The 18,731-nt window shown below is 45.3% G+C and overlaps 1 protein-coding gene across 2 annotated transcripts in view; it reads left to right on the top strand.

The window, feature by feature from the left end:
* LOC138566222 (uncharacterized) overlaps positions 1–18,731 on the top strand; it is a 109,803-nt gene that overhangs the window by 37,098 nt on the left and 53,974 nt on the right. For both annotated transcript variants that reach the window (XM_069643282.1, XM_069643281.1), the window contains exon 4: positions 11,278–11,363. In XM_069643282.1, the coding sequence (XP_069499383.1) occupies positions 11,278–11,363 (86 nt within the window). The remainder of the gene's footprint in view (positions 1–11,277; positions 11,364–18,731) is intronic.

Raw genomic sequence — 18,731 nt, forward strand, 5'->3', positions numbered from 1 at the left:
ATCAATTTTCACGTGATGTATCACATTCACAGGGTCCTATTCTAAGCAGCCACCAATCGTTAGGCGTCCAGGTGTCTTTAAACAAAAGTATTGTAGAGTGTTGATTATGTATGTCTTTTTGAACCCTATAAAATCTCAAGCCAACAACTGCAAACTTTGATTACACACCTGGGACCACCCAGCAGGGCCCCCGGGCGGTGCTGTTAAAACCTACACACTGGCGATGCTGACTCATTCACTCTGAGATAAATTGTATTAACTATTTCGGTGACAGTTTGTGCTTGCTAAAATGGTAGCAGGCATTGTGTAATTTACAAAACAGTACGGTTGAAGAGATGTGAGTAAAGCATTGCACCCAGTAGATGAACTGTCACCGGACCAAAGAAAAGACTATGGGCCTCATTACGACTGAGGCGGAACGGGTTAACGGGCTCCGCTAAAGGAGGCAGACCCGTTAAACCCATTCCGCCTCATTACGAGGTTTCCTCACGGGACCCGGTAAGGAACGCCTGGCCATACCAGGCGTCCCTTACCGGGTCCCGCGAGGGGACCAGGGAGCTAACAACGGGCCGCTCGTACTCGGCCCGTTGTTATCTCCCTGCACCCATTCCCATTGAGCCTTATGGGGGGGGAAGGTCCGGGCCCGGGTTCCTGGAGGGAGGAATTACCAGGCCCCCTGAACTCGAAATGACCCGGTAATTCCCCATTCAGGGAACCCGGAACCGGAACCAATTTTGGCAGCAGCCATGCCGCCAATAGCGGCATGGCTACCGCCAAAGTCGTAACGAGGCCCTACATGTTCAGGATAGTTGCCCGGTGTCCATGGTAGGGCTCCTGATCTTTCTCCTCCTCGCTCCTCTCCTTTCTCCCTACTCGTCAGTCTCGCTCGTTACTCCTCCTCCTCACTTATCAGCTCTCACTCCTCCTCCTCCCACCTTGCTCCTTCTCCTACTCACCTGTCAGACTGTGTACATTTTCGGACATTATCATTCAACATGCCAACTCTTCATGCCTCTCCCCTCTCTACACACATCTGAGTCCTGCCCGTAGGGGATGAACGATGATGTCCATGGAGGGTTAGAGCCCACAAGGGATGGCCTGATTCGGGATGCCTGCGACAGCCAAGAGAAAGCACACATTTCTCTTTGTCTAGCTTTAGAAGATCCCATTTCTGAAGCAGGTTCTACCTATGAAATGATATGACATGGTATGATATATGATTGGAATGATATGATTGGTCATTTATAACGTGCTTAATACCCAGAGGTTTCTAAGCGCGGACCCGGGGATTGAACCAGCTTTGCTCCGTGTCGTCTTGCTTCCAAGGAGAGCACGTTGCCCCTGAGCTATCCTCCCTACAGATGTTACTACAAAAAGTCCCACACTTATGCCCATTAGTAACACGGATGCTAACGAGGTGCAACAATGGGTAATAACACAACCTCAATTTAGCTCATCCTCCAAACAATCTGAAGAAGAGATAATGACTATCAAGGAGACCTCTCTGTCAAGTGAAATTAGATAATTTTCTTTTATATTTTAATTAAATGTTACAAATAATATGAGTCATACCCTAAAATGGGGTCATGAGCGAGTGAGGAGCCATCACTGGCTTCCTTCCCCTCTTTTTACCTAGACAGGCTTCAACGTCTTTTATGTATAGAGATGAAATCTACATTCATGTCGTTTTAACATGATTTATACATACCAAGTGCCTGGAGTTACAAGCAACATAGTGCCTTACATAGACACGTAAACCCTGAAAGCACTATATACTGGAACGGTACATAACACACAATGAACCAACTTAGGCCCTAAGTGTAATGTTTAGTATTTCTAAACTCCCCGTTCTGCATTGCAATGATAAAACATGCAATGTGCAGCCCTGTGCTTGGAGAATGGTAAACATCCCTTTATTTGTATTAAAAGGGGATTCCTATGGTAGCTCACAAGAAGGAGCAGCGTGACCGAGCCTTGGGGAAGCTATCAGCTTCCGTACAAGAAAATCCAGTGGGGTGATAAGATGTACCATCCAAAATCACTCTTAGCCGTCTCATCAGGTACATAGGGGCATGAATTTAGCACATCCCTTGATGGCATATGCTGGTGAGAAACCTGGTATACCAGAGGTCTGGGCATTGCTCTCCCGAGGGCCCAACAACCCTCGCCCCAGAATGATGAGGGACTTAGCCAAGGCGAAGTTAAACGGTTGTTTATTACAAAAAATCAACAGGGTTCATACAGGACAATCTCAATTCCCCAGCAATTCTGAACTCCCCAGGATGCGCTCCACAGTTTTGACATCAAATGGCATCATCACCTGGGCCCTCCCCTTAAAACCTCCCATACATATTTGGTGCTTAGAGTGGTATCACCTATGGCTAGCCCATATAGAGGTAATTCTACTGGCCCTCACATGTCAGGTGACTGACCTGCCCCGCCCCCAAGAAACTATCTATTACATTGTTGCAGGGTGGTAGACTTACCATTGGCCCTTGCCCTCTGCTATCCACCCATGGATTTCTGTCTCTTGATAGTTTAGATCAGGTCTCCCCAGGCCTGGGACCCAGTTCGGTTGTAAGCTCTCTGTGCACCCCTTCAAGGTGATGTGGAATGACTATGGGCCTCATTACGACCCGGGCGGTATGTGTTTAACGGCGCCGGTAGAGGTGCCGGCGCCTTTAAACCCATAACACCCTATTATGAGGTCCCCTTGCGGAACCCGCTCTGGATGTCTGGTTTTACCAGACGTCCTTAGTGGGTCCCGCGAGAGGACCAGAGAGCTAACAACAGGCCTGTTATTGACGGCCCCGTTGTTATCTCCCTCCCCATTCCCATTGAGCCCTAGGGGGGCACGAATGGGAATGGGGATGGTCTGGGCCGGGTTCCCTGAATCGGGAAATACCGGACCCTCCAAAGTCGGAATGGCCCGGGAATTTCCCCATTCAGGGACCCTGGACCCAAATTTGAAGGCAGCCATGCCCTTAATAAGGGCATGGCTGCCTCCAGACTCATAAGGAGGCCCTATGTGTCCCAATTGTATTTGATAGTAGCACCACCTTTTCCTATGAGAGTGCCCTTCACATTGTAACATTTGTTTCACTTCTCATCTAGGCTGCTGAGAACGACTCCTCTTCCCACCACGGGTGAATGCCTATTGTCCAGTTTGACGGCATCATGTGGTTGTGGACCACAAAACCGGGCTCTTTGGGTCTGCATTAATGAGGATTTATTCTGTTTTCCTGCAGCTGGTCCATTGTCGTTTGGAGCTTGGAATGCACCTGTTTAACTCTGACCTTGGCTGTGAACCGGGTCTTTGCTTCGTGCAGCCTGAGCCTGCTTCCCTAGTCTGGTGTCCTGTAGCTCGAGATCTTTTGCAATTTTCCTTAGACTTATAACATGATTTCTACATACTCATACTGTGCTATATTTCCTATACGTTAGTTGTACCGGGTCCCACCAGGCTCCATATATACTCCTGTAGTCCCATAGATTTAATTGCCATATGCATCTGCAAGCTTGCTCAGGATCTCTTGTTGCCTTGCATTTTTAACGTTACTGCACTTGGCTAATGAGGAAAATAAAAAATAGCTTTTGACAGTATGTATGTGTATCTGTCCTCTATCTACAGAGCTGTCTAAGCATATTCTCTGTGTATATGAGTGTGTGTTCGTGTAATTCTGTGCAGGGCTGCGAGTGTGCTTCATGATTAACGCGGCTACATCGTGGTGGTACAAGTGACGTCGGCCCAGTGATTTCTTGGCATTTAATCGATGCAGTCCATTACAGTATTCGGATCCACGATCACTGTTGAGTCCCCTGTATCCGAAAGTATATGCACTGGATAAGGTTGGAATGGCTGTCTGAGATATAACTCTCTGCATGCGTGCCAGTCACTAGTGGTGCACTTGGGGATTCTCCAAAAAATGTGTGCCTTCGAGCGTTCTTGACTCTTCGGGCCATCATTTTCATGGGGGTGAGGAGGGGCATTCCTGGGACTCTCTCTACACGTCTTTGACTGAAAGTGCAGACAGGGCTGCGCCAACTGGTGTGACATCGGTGAGAGAGAATTATACAACAAACATAGACATTGCGCCAGCAATTATTGGAGCTAGTGGTGTGACAGGAAAGGCCATCAGAGCCACTGTGAAATAGGATTGCATTGGGGAACCATCAGCCAACTAACTGTCACAGCCCCAAAGGATCCAGCTTTAGGAGCTTTCCATACCCCAGAGTAGGTATAAAGGCGGCCCGCAGACATCATTCTGGAGACTGGCGGGAGAGGTAGGCAGATTGGATTAGGACTGTCCTGAGCGAGGCAATCCTAGGAGAAACAGTAAAAAGAGGGCTCTGACCACAGAGAGCGCCCCTTCAGGGTGACTTCCGCTACAAGGGCAAGACACACCTGCTAAGTCTTGAGTTTTAGAAAAGCTCTCGAATTTCTAAATGGCTCATAACGTCTAATATTTACATATTTCCTGGAAACGTATACTAGCATTCAAAGGGTGAACTAGATGCATGGACTGCATTAGATTTGTTTTGCATTGGGAACCTGCCCTCTTGGATTTTTGAATGCACTGGTCTGTCTATAAACTAGATTGATGCTTCCAACATAAATGGCTCAGGCAGGCTTTGGCTATGTTTTAATTAATGCGTGTAGGTCCTGACTCACAGAGCGTTTTCCATTGGGGTTTTGCCATTATCAAACACTTCTGTGAATTAGGCCCTTAATGCCTCACGTAGTAACTGCTTATTGCATTTAATCTGATTTGTTTAGTTGAAGAACACATCTGAAATAATGTGTGGCCCAGCCTTGTTATTGGTTCATGATGGTTTAGGTACACGAGTGATTCCCTTCTGAATTATGCTAAATGATCCGTAGGAGAGTAGTTATCATGTTCTATTAACTTAACACCTGCTCTCAAATGAAGTACTCTTTAGTATTGTGCTTCACACTGTGTGAGTGATCATTCACCATATAGGATTTACAAGCGTCTTGCTTAACATCCTGGTATTTCAATCAGACATGATCAGTGTGAGGGCAGTTATCATGTGTTATTGAATTACCACCTGCCCTCAGAAGAAGAGACAGCTATAAGCTGAGATTGAATCGCTGTATTGGCGCCAGTATTAGGTTTGGTGCACCTGATAGGAAGTAGCAGGAGGCACTCTCAGATGCAAAGGCCTGCTCCTGATTTGCTCCAGTGGAAGTATCTGTAAATCAGGCCCAGTATGTTTACCTATGGATGTTGGATGGTGTGCTCTACCTCAGACCATATACCTGATGTACTCATTGGGAGCCTAAACTTAAGCCCCGTCTTGCGATTGGAAACATAGTGGTCGCTATCTTGACAGTGAGTCTCTTGAGCTGACAGCCCAGCCCTTCCCCTGCACACAAGTCCCCTTCGGGGTGCTAATTCCTGCAGCCTCAGGTAATCTTCCCTCTGGCACCGTGAGTAAGTGTCATATGCTGGGAGGAAGAAGGATCTCCCTCGCTCCTGCTCTCTCTCATATCGGTCCAGGATGCAGGCCTAACAGGCACCTCGGTTACTCTGCTATTTCATGCACACACGTTGAATCTGCGTTGCCCCGGGTCATCACGCGAAACACCCAGGAGGTACAACCAGACATAAGGAGATTGACCTGCATACTTTTTCTAATGCATACCCCTGGAGCTCCCATGACAAGCAGAAACTGGTTGGTTGAAGAACATCACTGCCACATGTTAGGAAAGATTTCCCTTAGGTGCAATTTTCCCTCCATTTATGGACCCCCAAACGTTTTGCTGCTGTTTGGCTCCCCTAACTTGACTTTTTCCAGTGGAGCACAACCTTCAGCTGCGCTCCTCTGGGCTTTTGCTCATCTTTTACTGGGAAACTGACACGTCCTTCAGACATCAGTACTGGGAAACTATGTTACCCTTAGTCTTTGACTATGTTGCAATTTCTTGGTAACTTTTTATCTATGTGCCCATTACCTTACAGTACCTCCCATAAGGCTCCTTTTGTTTTATGGCCCTAGCCACCCTCTAAGGAATTTTGGTGATTGTGCAAGTGTGCCAAGGACGAACTGGTGGCAGCAGTTTACTTTTATAGTATTTTTACTTCTTTTTAATTAACCATGTTGCGTTTATCAAGTTTGGCTCAAGACTGTGGCCAGTGCCGAAGATGACCATGCCACAAAGTCTTTTATTCTGTCCTTTGGACATTTTGTCCATTTGCCTTTCCCCAGGTCAAGCAGATCTGGGAATTTCTTTTTTAGGCATACATCCTCAGGCGAAAACCACAACTTTTGCATGCTACTGCATGTCACGTGTGCTAGTGCCCAGGAAGAGGATGGGAACTGTCTGGTCCCAACCCACACTACTGGTGCCAGTATGTCTGGTATGCCTGAATGACTGGTACCACCATGGGCCATGGCTGGCCCATGCATGGCGTGAATGCAAGAGAGCAGATCTTCGATTGGTTATTCCAGACTTGAGAACAAAACAAATCTTGGATAAGAGAAGGGGCTTTGCACCCATTCCAGGTTGATCACCTGAGGTTCTCTCCAAACTACAGAATGAGCCAAGTATCCTGAAACGCTAAAGCAGACCCGTGGAACCGCCAGAGACGTGCTGGAAGTTTTGGCACACTGAGCCTGCTGTGGTCATGTCAGAACCCTGATTTTGTATCGATCACCGAAGGCCTGCAAGAGTGCTTTGATGTTTGGGGTAGTGGCAAACCCTATGCTCAGTGCCTCCTGATTACCCTCCATAAGAGCCTCATCAGAAGTGTTCCTTGGCCAACCAGCGAACTGACCAGCTCGAACCCCAACTATTGCATAGGAACGCTGCCGTCCCAAGTTAACACTTGAGACATGTGGAATCATTAGCTTGTGATCCTGGCCCTCTCCTGCCAAATTCCGTAGTCCTAGCTCTTCTGTGTCGTGATTTAAGAGAGTGCACCATGCTGCGAGCATTTACATCCATGCGTCACCCTGCTGCAGTGACGGTCATTGTAGGAGCCTTGCCTGACTGCCCCAGTGCCCTGAGATATGTTGCACTGGAACTGTCCTCTTTTTTTCATCGAGAAAAGGCTACTGTCCCGCCACAGACAATCGTCCCATCCCGCAGCCGCTGAGAGCAGGAGCGACTGCAACTGCAGGGGCTGAACCTACAAGCAACCTGGCCTAGACTGGCAAAGTTTGGCCTGAACTGTGTCGAGGGTCGGTGAGTATGTGCATCACTTACCGGTAACCCCCTGGCACAGCCATTGTTCTTTACACACGATAATCCCCAACAAGATACTCAATTTAGCTGGGCTAGCCTGCACTCCCTAGCTATTCCCAAAACTTGAAAGTCTCTCTGCCTGCAAGGGTAGACCCTCCTCGAATAGTGGGACACTGTTGTCATCACCTCAAGCCCCTTCTTGAACTGTTACAGCTCCCTGAAGAGGACCCACTTTCTCTCATTACGCACAACCATGCTTTCTGTGTGCTACTGTACTTTTGAGTACTTTTGAGTACATGACTACCCACTTCATAGGGCTGGACTGCTTACGTTAGAGGGGGATTCTGATCAACTGCCTAATGCTATATCTGTGTTAATCTACCCTTCTCTTACCAGTTGTGGCTGTGTTTTCCCCTTTACAGCATTAAACAAAATGTAACTGTATATATGTTAAATAGTGAAAAGAGAGTGTGTAGTAACTGTTTTATATCACTGTGGTTGATTCGTGTTTAATTAATAAGCCCTATAATAAATGTGTATGTATTTTTGATATACACTTGTCTACGTGTATTCTGTGGAGTTTTACTCTGTGTGCGCATAGTGTGTTCTTCCGATCACTCTCACCCCTCCTGAGACCCCTCCTGAGACTTAGTTGTGACTGCCTGCCAAGCTACCGTGATTGGTCTGGCTTTTCCAGAAGGGTCCCCAGTACCACTAAATTAGGGTGGCCTCCTAAATTTCTTCCCACCAGGTCAGAGTTTAGAAATTTATCTTAGCCCCACAAAGTAAAGTAACTATGCAATTATCTGTGTGTATGTGTGTGTGCATGTGTGTGTCTGTCTGTGTGCTGATGGTCTGTGTCCAATTATTGAATAAGTGGAGATGGCGCTACGTTATCCCATACCCCACCCACCATAGAGCAGTGAAAGGCGTGTGTACCAGGCAATAGTACCAATTTTTAGGAACCTATGTAAAAGTGCCATAGGAGAAGCAACCGGAGCCATTGCAAAAAAATGCATTGGATCGTTTCCTTTGCAGCAATAAGGAATTGTCATGGGGCAGTTTTCTTAGGACTCAGAGGAACTACAGTTACAATACGACATTTTCTGAGGGCTTTGTGTAAATGGCAGGGTAATTAATGCTCTGGACACCCTGTGAAACTGTGAAACTGTGAAACTGGCATGGTCATTTTCTAAGAGCTTTGTGTAACTGGCAGGGCAATGCTCTGGACACACTGTGAAACTGGCATGGTCATTTTCTAAGGGCAATGTGTAACTCGCAGGGCAATGCTCTGGACACACTGTGAAAGTGGCAGGGCCATTTTCTAAGGTCTGTGTGTAACTCGCAGGGCAATGCTCTGGACACACTGTGAAACTGGCAGGGCCATTTTCTAAGGTCTGTGTGTAACTCGCAGGGCAATGCTCTGGAACTGGCATGGCCATTTTCTAAGGGCTTTCTGTAACTGGCAGGGTAATGCTCTAGACACACTGTGAAACTGGCATGGTCATTTTCTAAGGGCTATGTGTAACTGGCAGGGCAATGCTCTGGACACACTGTGAAACTGGGAGGGCCATTTTCTGAGGGCTATGTTTAACTGATTCCATGTAATAATGTTGCCACAAAAATCTCGCCATGCAAAAATATCACCGAAAAATGGCCGTTTTTTGTGGCGACATTATTGCATGGAACATGCGGGGGACACCCCCGCAACCCACAAACTTTTTTTTTTTTAATTTTTCTTTTTTTGTCCCTGTCCCCATATATATGGTCACCCATATAATATCGCTGCAACCTTTTCCCGGCGATATTATTTACGGCGACCATATATATGGGGATAATATTACCTGATACTGTGTAACTCGCAGGGCAATGGCCTGGAACTGGCATGGTCATTTTCTAAGGGCTATGTGTAATTGGCAGGGCAATGCTCTGGACACACTGTGAAACTGGCAGGGCCATTTTCTGAGGGCTATGTGAAACTGGCAGGGCAATGCTCTGGACACACTGTGAAACTGGTAGGGCCATTTTCTAAGGGCCATGTGTAACTCGCAGGGCAATGGCCTGGAACTGGCATGGTCATTTTCTAAGGGCTATGTGTAACTCGCAGGGCAATGGCCTGGAACTGGCATGGTCATTTTCTAAGGGCTCTGTGAAACTAGCAGGGCCATTTTCTGGGGTCAATGTGGAAACTAGCACAGCAGCATACTCGGTGGCTGCATCACTTGCATCACACTGTTGAACGTGGCATGGTCATTTTCTAGGGGCAACAGGAAATTCGTTTGAACTTCTCTGTGACGTGGAAAAGTGCTTAACTGGAACAATGTAAAATTGAGTGATACTGTTAAAAGTGGCCCGAGCATTGTTTAGAGACGATGCAAAGCTGGCATGGTCGGTTTTATTGGACTTTAGACACTATCATTCAGCGCCCAGATGCCCCAGGGTTAGGCGCGCTTTACAAATGCCTAAATAAATATATATGCTTAACCGGGGAACAAACTCGGCTGCCACAGTTGAAACCGCCATGCAGATATGTGCTTAATTGTACATATGTGTAAACTGTCTTGGCAATGGCTGAAATATTATACGCCTGTCCCCACGTGCCCCAAGTCTGTCCCTACGGTAGTAAAGTGCCGCAGACATTTGTTGATGGCTCGGTTCAATATTTTATCACTTGGAGCCCGGGCACCTTGGCTGGCTCTAGGGAAGTTATGTCCAGCGGTTTGGAATGCATGAAAGATTTAACACATTGTCTTAGCGTCTGCAGGGTTTTAACCAATTTAAGGAAGCAGCGGCTTAGACCCCACTATATTAGGAATAATATGAGGACATGTGCAGGGGCTATGACCTTTTTCATGTCTGACAATGATGTAAATCGTTATCACATGCAGGGGATTGCTATTAAGGATGCTTTTATAGAAATCTGTAGAAGAAGGAATATTGCAATATAACTTGGTTGGATCTTTTTAGAGTATTTTAGATTGGTTGCTTGATTAATTGTTTATTTATTATGCGCTTATACACAAGTGATTCAAAGCGCAAGATTGATGTCAAGCCCTTTAATGAAGGGTTTGTAATGCCGGATTTATTGAGTATTAGTTGTTGTTTTATTGTTTGTTAATGGATTACGTTTTCCGAATGCATTGATTTCCTCCTGTAAGGCAGGCACCTTGTGGTGAGCATCTTTGAGAGAAGCATGGCTGGTTTCAGCAGCAGTCCTGGCGGTCAGGCCCATTGAACATTATATTATGGGTTGGGGGCGCTATACAAATGTCAAATAAATAAATGCATAAATAAATAAAATATTGTTAGTGCCACCCTCAAATATTTGCGCAACAGCCTGATATTATTATTCGGCAACACTCTGGTATAGTTTGGAAGCAACCTAGCATGTAGTTGCAACACTGAAAGCAGCAACTTGATGGCGCTCTTATGGATATTCTAATGCTTGCTTCTTAATTAATAATGCAACTCAATAATGAAATGCTGACCAAGCCATTTAGGAGGTAAACCTTTAATTAAGTCAAAAGTCTCTCCAGTGCATACTCAACCCACTGGGCTATCTGGATTCTTCCCTAAGCAAGTCTCTTTCGGTTTGAGGTCAGGTAACATTTTCAGTGGGGTCCAGTACACAATAGCATGCAATGATCTAAACTTGAAAACAGCTACAAATCAAATGAACTCACTATTTTATTGGACATGGCAATAAACACCTTCAAAATTCAATTTCATGAGCGCGATCTGATCCAACACTCAGGTGCACAAACCAAGTTAACATTTATGGATTCTCATTTCTTCTAATTAATAATACTCTCATTTTAAGGTTAGGTTTGATGTTTTATGTGTATGCGATTCAATTATACATTTGATTAAACATTTCAATTGTAGCAAGGTTTACATCCGTGCACGTTTAATGCAACAGTGACATTTTGACTCGGTCAGTCTGTAAATATGAATCAAATTGGAACTACAATGTGATCCTGTCTTGCCACTAATTACAATGCACTTGATGTTGGAAATTCTGTGAAATAGCACCTATTAATATTTTGGGTCGTTCTCTGGTTTTTTAGATTCATCGGGGGCAGAGCGCCTGTGGGCAGTCATTCGGGCGGAGTCTCATCAGCGGCTGTTAGAGACCCAGCCCACCGGAAATGAGGTAATTCCCTGTTCGATGATTAATAGTGTCATCTGGAAACAGGATTCCTGCAAATTATATCCCCCACAAAGAACAACACGCGTTATCAAGCATGGGAACAGTGACCAAGCAGGGACGTCATTTGGGGGTCGCTAGGGGTTGAAGCTGCGACCCCTGCAGTCTCCCTTGCTACCATTGGTCCAAACATTTCTTTTTTTTTTTTATTGATATGATATGATAGTTTATTTATATAGCGCCTATACACAATGTGTTTCAAAGTGCTTCAAGGCAAGGAAGGGAACAAGGGAAAATACAACAACATTCTTACGGGGCATGAACAGTAAGGATGTGAAATTAACTATCGTACTCGGCCTGACGACATTTCAGATAGTGCAAGAGCTAAGACATAGATAAGGAAGGGAGGGGGAGAGTGGGAAGGAAATGGAAACAGACAGGCAACTACCTACCGTACTAGGCCTGACGACCTTTCTGGTAGAGCTGGAGGAAAACAAAAGGTGAGGGAGAGGGGTGCAGAAAGGCAGGGGAGGAACAAAACAAGTGACTATCGTACTAGGCCTGACAACGTTTCAGATAGTGCTGGAGGGAGGGGGGCAACAGTAAGGGGATAGGGGAGCGACAGACGAGGTTGCTATCATAGTAGGTCCAGGGACAATTCTGATAGAGTAAGTGCATAGAAGAAAGTAAGGGGAGGAAAAGGGAGGTAATAGGGGAGGGGAGGAGAGAACAGAGATTAAGCAGTCAAAAAGAGTGGAGAAGCAAGAGTGGAGAGCTAATACAATTTCAGAAGTCAGTAGTAACACATAATGTTGCAAGCCAGGATACAAGATGAAGATGGAACAGCATGATTCAGGGCCACCATGAGTACAAGATGCAAAGGAGGTCCAGCATGAGAGTTGAGAAAGGGTGACGCACCGCGATACAATGAAGTCTATAAAAGTCAAATCCAGCATTGGCCACAAACGGTGATGGTGAAAAGGACAGACTCCTGTTGGTGGGAAGGGGGGGCACAAGGGAACAACACGGGGGGGATGGCCTGTTGGGACAGAGGGTGTAAACACATGTTGGTGTATGCTTACCTGCTTTCTTAGCAGGGAGTCGGACCCTGGATCCTCCTGGTCTGAACAGGTCCAAACAGCAATAGCCCTTTTCTTTGACTGCCCTTCACTTTGGACGCCCGGGCGAAAGACGCCCTTCATCTAAGTGTTAAGAGCAGGAAGGAAGAGGCAGGGCTAAGAAGGTGGGCGGGGATTAGGCCAGGTGACCTAGATCCACTTACACCTGCTCCCCAGCTGCAAAGGAAAAGAGGCTGGAGGGCTCCTTAAGTAGGGAAAAGAGCGGTAAGCAGGAAGGCACCAGGTGGGCGTGGCTTGCTAAGTGGTGAAAAGGAGCGGCAACTAGGAAGGCACCAGGTGGGCGGGGCTTAGGCCAGGTGACCTAGATCCACTTACAGCTGCTCCCCAGCTGCAAAGGACAAGAGGCTGGAGGGCTCCTTAAGTAGGGAAAAGAGCGGTAAGAAGGAAGGCACCAGGAGGGCGGGGCTCGCTAAGTGGTGAAAAGGAGCGGCAACCAGGAAGGCACCAGGTGGGCGGGGCTTGCTAAGTGGTGAAAAGGAGCAGCAAGCAGGAAGGCACCAGGTGGGCAGGGCTTAGGCCAGGTGAGCTAGATCCACTTACACCTGCTCCCCAGCTGCAAAGGAAAAGAGGCTGGAGGGCTCCTTAAGTAGGGAAAAGAGCGGCAAGCTATTGACTGCAACCAGTAGTCAGTGGGTATTTGCCAAGGTCCATTGGGCACGGGAACATGGTACCATCCCATTGGGTGGTCACACAATTAAAAGATCTTGGTATTATGGGCCTGTACATACTGATATTAATGCTACTTATGGTGATGAAATGTACATCATATAACAGTGATTTCGTAACCATATTTTTCTTAGTGTACTGAGGAACAATGCTATGTGACGCCCCTGCCTGTTTTGTCAAGGAGTGAAAGGTTGGGTGCCATCATTTCCCGTGATGTCAGTTGGGGACGTGGTGAAATTACATCAGTTTGTTTGATGTCATCAGAGGTCAAGGGTCGTGTGATGTCACCTCTGCTACCCCTGGCATTTTGGTGAAATGACTTCCCTGTGACGATTACGTTTGTAATGCACGCTCTACAAATAATTGAAAACGTGCCCAGCATTCAATTTCAGAATCTTGGATTGTTATTGGGTGCAGGCTGGTCAATATCCTCAGGAGAGATGCACTGGGGAACGCAGTCCTTTCAGTGAACTCATGATGAAATGTGTGGCCACCTTCCTGTCACTGAAGCATGTCACCGCATCTGCACAGCTGCATTTGGCATCTGTTCTTCCTTCAGTTGCCTGACAACTCCTTTCTTCTTATGAAGGACTTCAATACTGCTATTAGCGCTCTGATGCCTTTGCGTGAGTGCACTCTACAAATATTGGAATAAATAAATAAATAAAATAAAATTAACATTTGAGTAAATTAGCATTGATTTTTTTACCTCAGCTGATTCCTGAGTATCGTCCTCATCTCAGAGATCAGTTAATTTAGCAGGGTACTCCGGTTTAAATGATGATACTGATTTGTTATTTATGTAGCGCTTTCGCCAAAGCGCTGTACATAGAACATATTTACATGCAATTATCATCCCAACTGAAGCTGGTGTTCATCTATCTACCTCGGAAGGATGGAAGGCTGATTTGGCCTTGCTAGGATTCAAACCTGCGACCTGCATCTCACGCGCAAATCGCAGCAGCGAGCAGTCAACCCGCTGAGCTATCTTACCGGTTTAGATGCTTTATGTTTCTTTGGATGGGTGCCACCACCAGATATCTCATGGGTTAGATAGACAACTGCCCGCTTCCTAAGCATAAGACCCCACTCCCATAGGATATCCAAGACCCTGTCCAGAGCCTGGTGGTGCTTCTCAATGGGGCCCCCATCCATCACATGCAATGCATTTCCATTCACAAACAGACCGCACCATTGGGCTTCCACAGTCTCCATCTTCATCTCGAGCTCCTTTTAGTATCGCATTTACCATCAGCGCATCCTGTCCTACGCACTCGACGTCATCAGGGCAGGGAGAAGACACACCCTCTTCTGCCACTTGCCCAACACATGTACTTATAACATTCTTACAGCACTTCGAGAGTTGCCTCACCGCTTCTACCTCTGGCCTTTCTACCAAGACAGCTCTTGGGGTTAACGAGTTGGGATCTGCTCTCACACCTAAAGCATCTCTTATCCCGGCCCCCTTGGGTGTAAGTGCTGACTCTGTTATTGTTCCTTTTGCACTCTTTTCGAGGGGGGCCCTTCTTTGGCAACGGCACTATCAGGGCCTACTTTGCAGGCTCTTTGGGTCCCCTTCTGTCCAGACCCTTTTTGCCAGGTTCAACACCTCTTCTAAAGAAGGATCTTCCTCCAACCAAAACTCTTCCCTTTTCCTATCGGCCGAGCCCCTCACCAAGAAGTGGTCCCTAATGTGCTAATCCACTTTGTCACCAAAGTTGCAAGACAATGCCTGGTGTCTTCGGGTAGTGACAGAGCCTTCAACAGACTCAACTTTAGTCTTGGTCCCTTATGGCAAAGTATTATCTCTCCAAGACGGTGCATGTATTCACGCTGAAATGGAAGTCCAGATGTTTCAATGCACTTCAAACTTCTTCAGGGCTTCTGTGCCCATCTTTCGATCAGGGATTTTGGGAAGAGCATTGTATGCGTGTTACCCGGTGGGCAGTCATAATTTCGAAAAAAAAATGTCGACAGACAAAAATGTCGACAAAAAAATGTCGGAAAAAAAAATGTCGACTTTCGTTTTTTTAATTATATATTTATTTTAGGGGTTCGGGAGTAAAAAAAAAGGGAAAAATAAAAAAAAAAATTAAAAAAGGGGGGTTGGGGGGGAACCCCCCCATTTCGAAAAAAAAATGCATTGAAAAAAAAGGTCGACATTTTTTTTTTCGACATTTTTTTTTTCGACATTTTTTTTTTCGAAATTATCACTATAAACCGTGTTACCCTTCATAATCCAGGAAAGGCATGAACAGGGTGTTCTTTCTGTCTGCATTGAAGCGGGCCCCCAAATGCTGCTATGATGTAGTGCAAAGAGCTGTTTTCTACCTGTGAGGTGCTCCTTGGCGCCATTGGCCGCACTTACTCGGTGAGCACTCGTTGTGTCATTCTGTGCTCCCTATTGGATCACTGTATTACCCAGTCACGTAAAGACTTACTTAAATGGACTCTCTAGAGCCCCCTACCCTGTGTGCCTGTTCTTCAGGGCTTCTTCTAAAGTGCAACGATACCGCCCTATTTTCACCAGGTCGGCACCAGCAGAACCAGTTAGACACTGCCACCTGGTACATACTGGACATGCGCCTACACTGCTTTTAATGATGTTGATATTCTATTGGCTAGCAGTGTTGGTGATCTCTATGGAGATTCCTATGCCTATCACCAATCATCAAAAGAAGAATTGCACAAACCTTAAATGGGATGCGTCCGAATAATCTGCAGTATCAAAGATGTTGTTATTTGCCAACCCCTTTCAATGTAGTCCTTTGGAATGCCAGATCCATAGTCAACAAACTCTTACTCTTGATGCATTCCTTTAAATGTGAGTTCCTGAAACATGGACTCATCCATATAAGTCCTACACGAATGCTGCTCTTGATTCTACTCAATATTTATTTCTTCATACTCCCACATTTTCTTGACTTGGCGGGGCTTTGTGTAATTGTTTAACCCTTAGCTGGGTCAAGGCTCCTTTACACACTGTTATTTCTCATCTTTTAAATTCCAGTTTGTGAAATCCTCCTATCCTTGGCTGTTGGGCAATTTAACTATATATTGTCCGCCAGTCCCAGATTTTGCTTTCTTTTGATATTAAACTTTCTAACAGGCAATTTTATTTGACTTCTTTCTAATTGCCAATCTGGATCTGATGCTTCTCCTCTGAAAGCCCTTATCTCATGTAACAATATAATAAAAGGCCAGATGTATGTTTGTCTGATGCAGTGGCTTCGCCTGTTGTCACCGCCAGAAGGAGCTGTTGCCTTAGGATATATAGTGGTCCTTCTGTGTTAATGCAAACCTCCATTTTGGCCTGTGTACACGGGCTTGTACACTAGTCTCGTATAACTTGACACTTCTTCTTTCGGCTTCTGCACATAGTAAGGATGGCATTCTAGATCTTAGCTTTGTCTCTTCTGATATTGACACTCATGAGTCTATTTCAGCTTTTTCTAATCCTTCAGCTGATCATTTCTTTCTTTATTCATCCTTTCCATTATCTGTCCCACTCACTACTAACCCTATTCTGTTAAATAATACTTTTTCCGATGGGATCTTCAACACATTTCAGTTAATAAGCTTGTTGATTCTGTTTCTTTTTCTCTTCCTTGATATGTTGTCCACACATGACACTGGTTACTGCAGAAAATATATTAGTGCATCTATCCTATCTTCTCTTGATCAATATTGTCCGAGTTCTGCTTTTCCCCCATATTTAAAAGTCTCCAGTTCATGGTTTACTAAGGCTCTTAACAATCTATGGAATCGGCTTCGTAGTTCCCTGGTTTACTAAGGCTCTTAATAATGATCTATTGAATCGGCTTCGTAGGTCCATGGTTTACTAAGGCTCTTAACAATCTATGGAATCGGCTTCGTAAGTCCATGGTTTACTAAGGCTCTTAACGATCTATGGAATCGGCTTCGTAAGTCCATGGTTTACAAAGGCTCTTAACGATCTATGGAATCGGCTTCGTAAATCCATGGTTTACTAAGGCTCTTAACGATCTATGCAATCGGCTTCGTAAGTCCATGGTTTACTAAGGCTCTTGACGATCTATGGAATCGGTTTCGTAAGTCCATGGTTTACAAAGGCTCTTAACGATCTATGCAATCGGCTTCGTAAGTCCATGGTTTACTAAGGCTCTTAACGATCTATGCAATCGGCTTTGGAAGTGCGAACGTTGCTGTTGTCTTAAAAATAAATCATTTGGGAACGTCTTAGCTTTCTCAGAAATACATAAATACATAAAAAGAATAGCTCCATCTTAAAAAAAGCTAAATCTGGATACGATCTGGCCCTTTTTTCTACAGAGCCTCACCAGCTCATTACCTTTCTCCTATTTTAAGTAGGATACTTGCTGCTGCATCCTCAGATTCTTCACTATTGCCTTCACTTGATTCTAAAGATTTTGCTTCCTACCTATTAAAGAAATTGAGGATTTTCGTTTCTCTTTTCCTCAGCCAGTAATTTAGACTTTCAGCCTCATTACGAGTGGTGTCTCGGTGGTAATACCACCAAGATACCACCAAATGGTATTAACGTTACCACCACTTTGTCTGGCAGTATTACCACCAGCAGTATGACCACCTGATTACAAGTGGCGGTAGGTGGGCTAAGTCCCGATTAATTAGGATCCATAGAACTCCATGGGGATTTCGGCAGTATTACCATCAGTGGTAATACCACTGGTTTGGCCTTCTTGGGCAGTAAGGTGGAGGAATTACCTTCAGCATTCTGCTGGTGGTGTTTCCTCTGCCTTACCTCCAAACCTGTAGTTTGGCAGTGTGGTTATGTGGTGGTAATTTCTTTTATTTTATTTGAATTTGTAAAGCGCGCTACAGCCCAAGGGCATCGAGGTAATGCTAACTCTGTTACCACTATATTGCCCTGTTTTATCCACACTGTCAAACCCGTAATGAAGCCCTTTGTCATCTATGTTTCTTTTTTGTATCTGTTCATTTTCTTATTTTTCTCCTGTCATAGATTCTGATTTAACTCATATTATTACTCAGACTAGTTCTACCGCTGATCCCTTCATCGCTTGTTAAATCAGTATTTTCTTATTTCATCTTGTGATTCTGTTTAATGTGTCTCTTATTTATTTATTTAAACTTTCATAACGCGCCACATGCCCGAGGACCTCAGGGCGCACAACCAGATGACTTCCCAACAAGTTTTGAGGAGGATTCTATTACTCTTTTATTATGAAAAGTTAATCCTGGCGTCTCAAATCACTGGAAGTACCACCCTATATCACTTCTCCCACCTACCTATCGAAGCTATTAGAAAGCATTGTTTATTTCTAGATATCTGCTTGTCTCAAGTAAAATCATCTGTTGCCTCCACTGCACTCTGGCTGTCAGGTAGGCCATTCTTGGAAGCTGCACTACTAGTTAGATCCAACTTTATTCTGCAGGCTTGTCACTGTAAACTTTCTTCTATCTAGTTACCTCTTTATCGATCAGCTGCTTTCCACTCTGTGGATCACCCTACACTTTTGTATTCTTTGGGCCAGATTCTCAAAACTATTTCTTGACACCCTAGTGTCAAAGGGCATCCGTGAGGCGT

Source organism: Ambystoma mexicanum, chromosome 2p (genome assembly GCF_040938575.1).
Source record: "Ambystoma mexicanum isolate Mex_15411 chromosome 2p, UKY_AmexF1_1, whole genome shotgun sequence".
NCBI lineage: Eukaryota > Metazoa > Chordata > Amphibia > Caudata > Ambystomatidae > Ambystoma > Ambystoma mexicanum.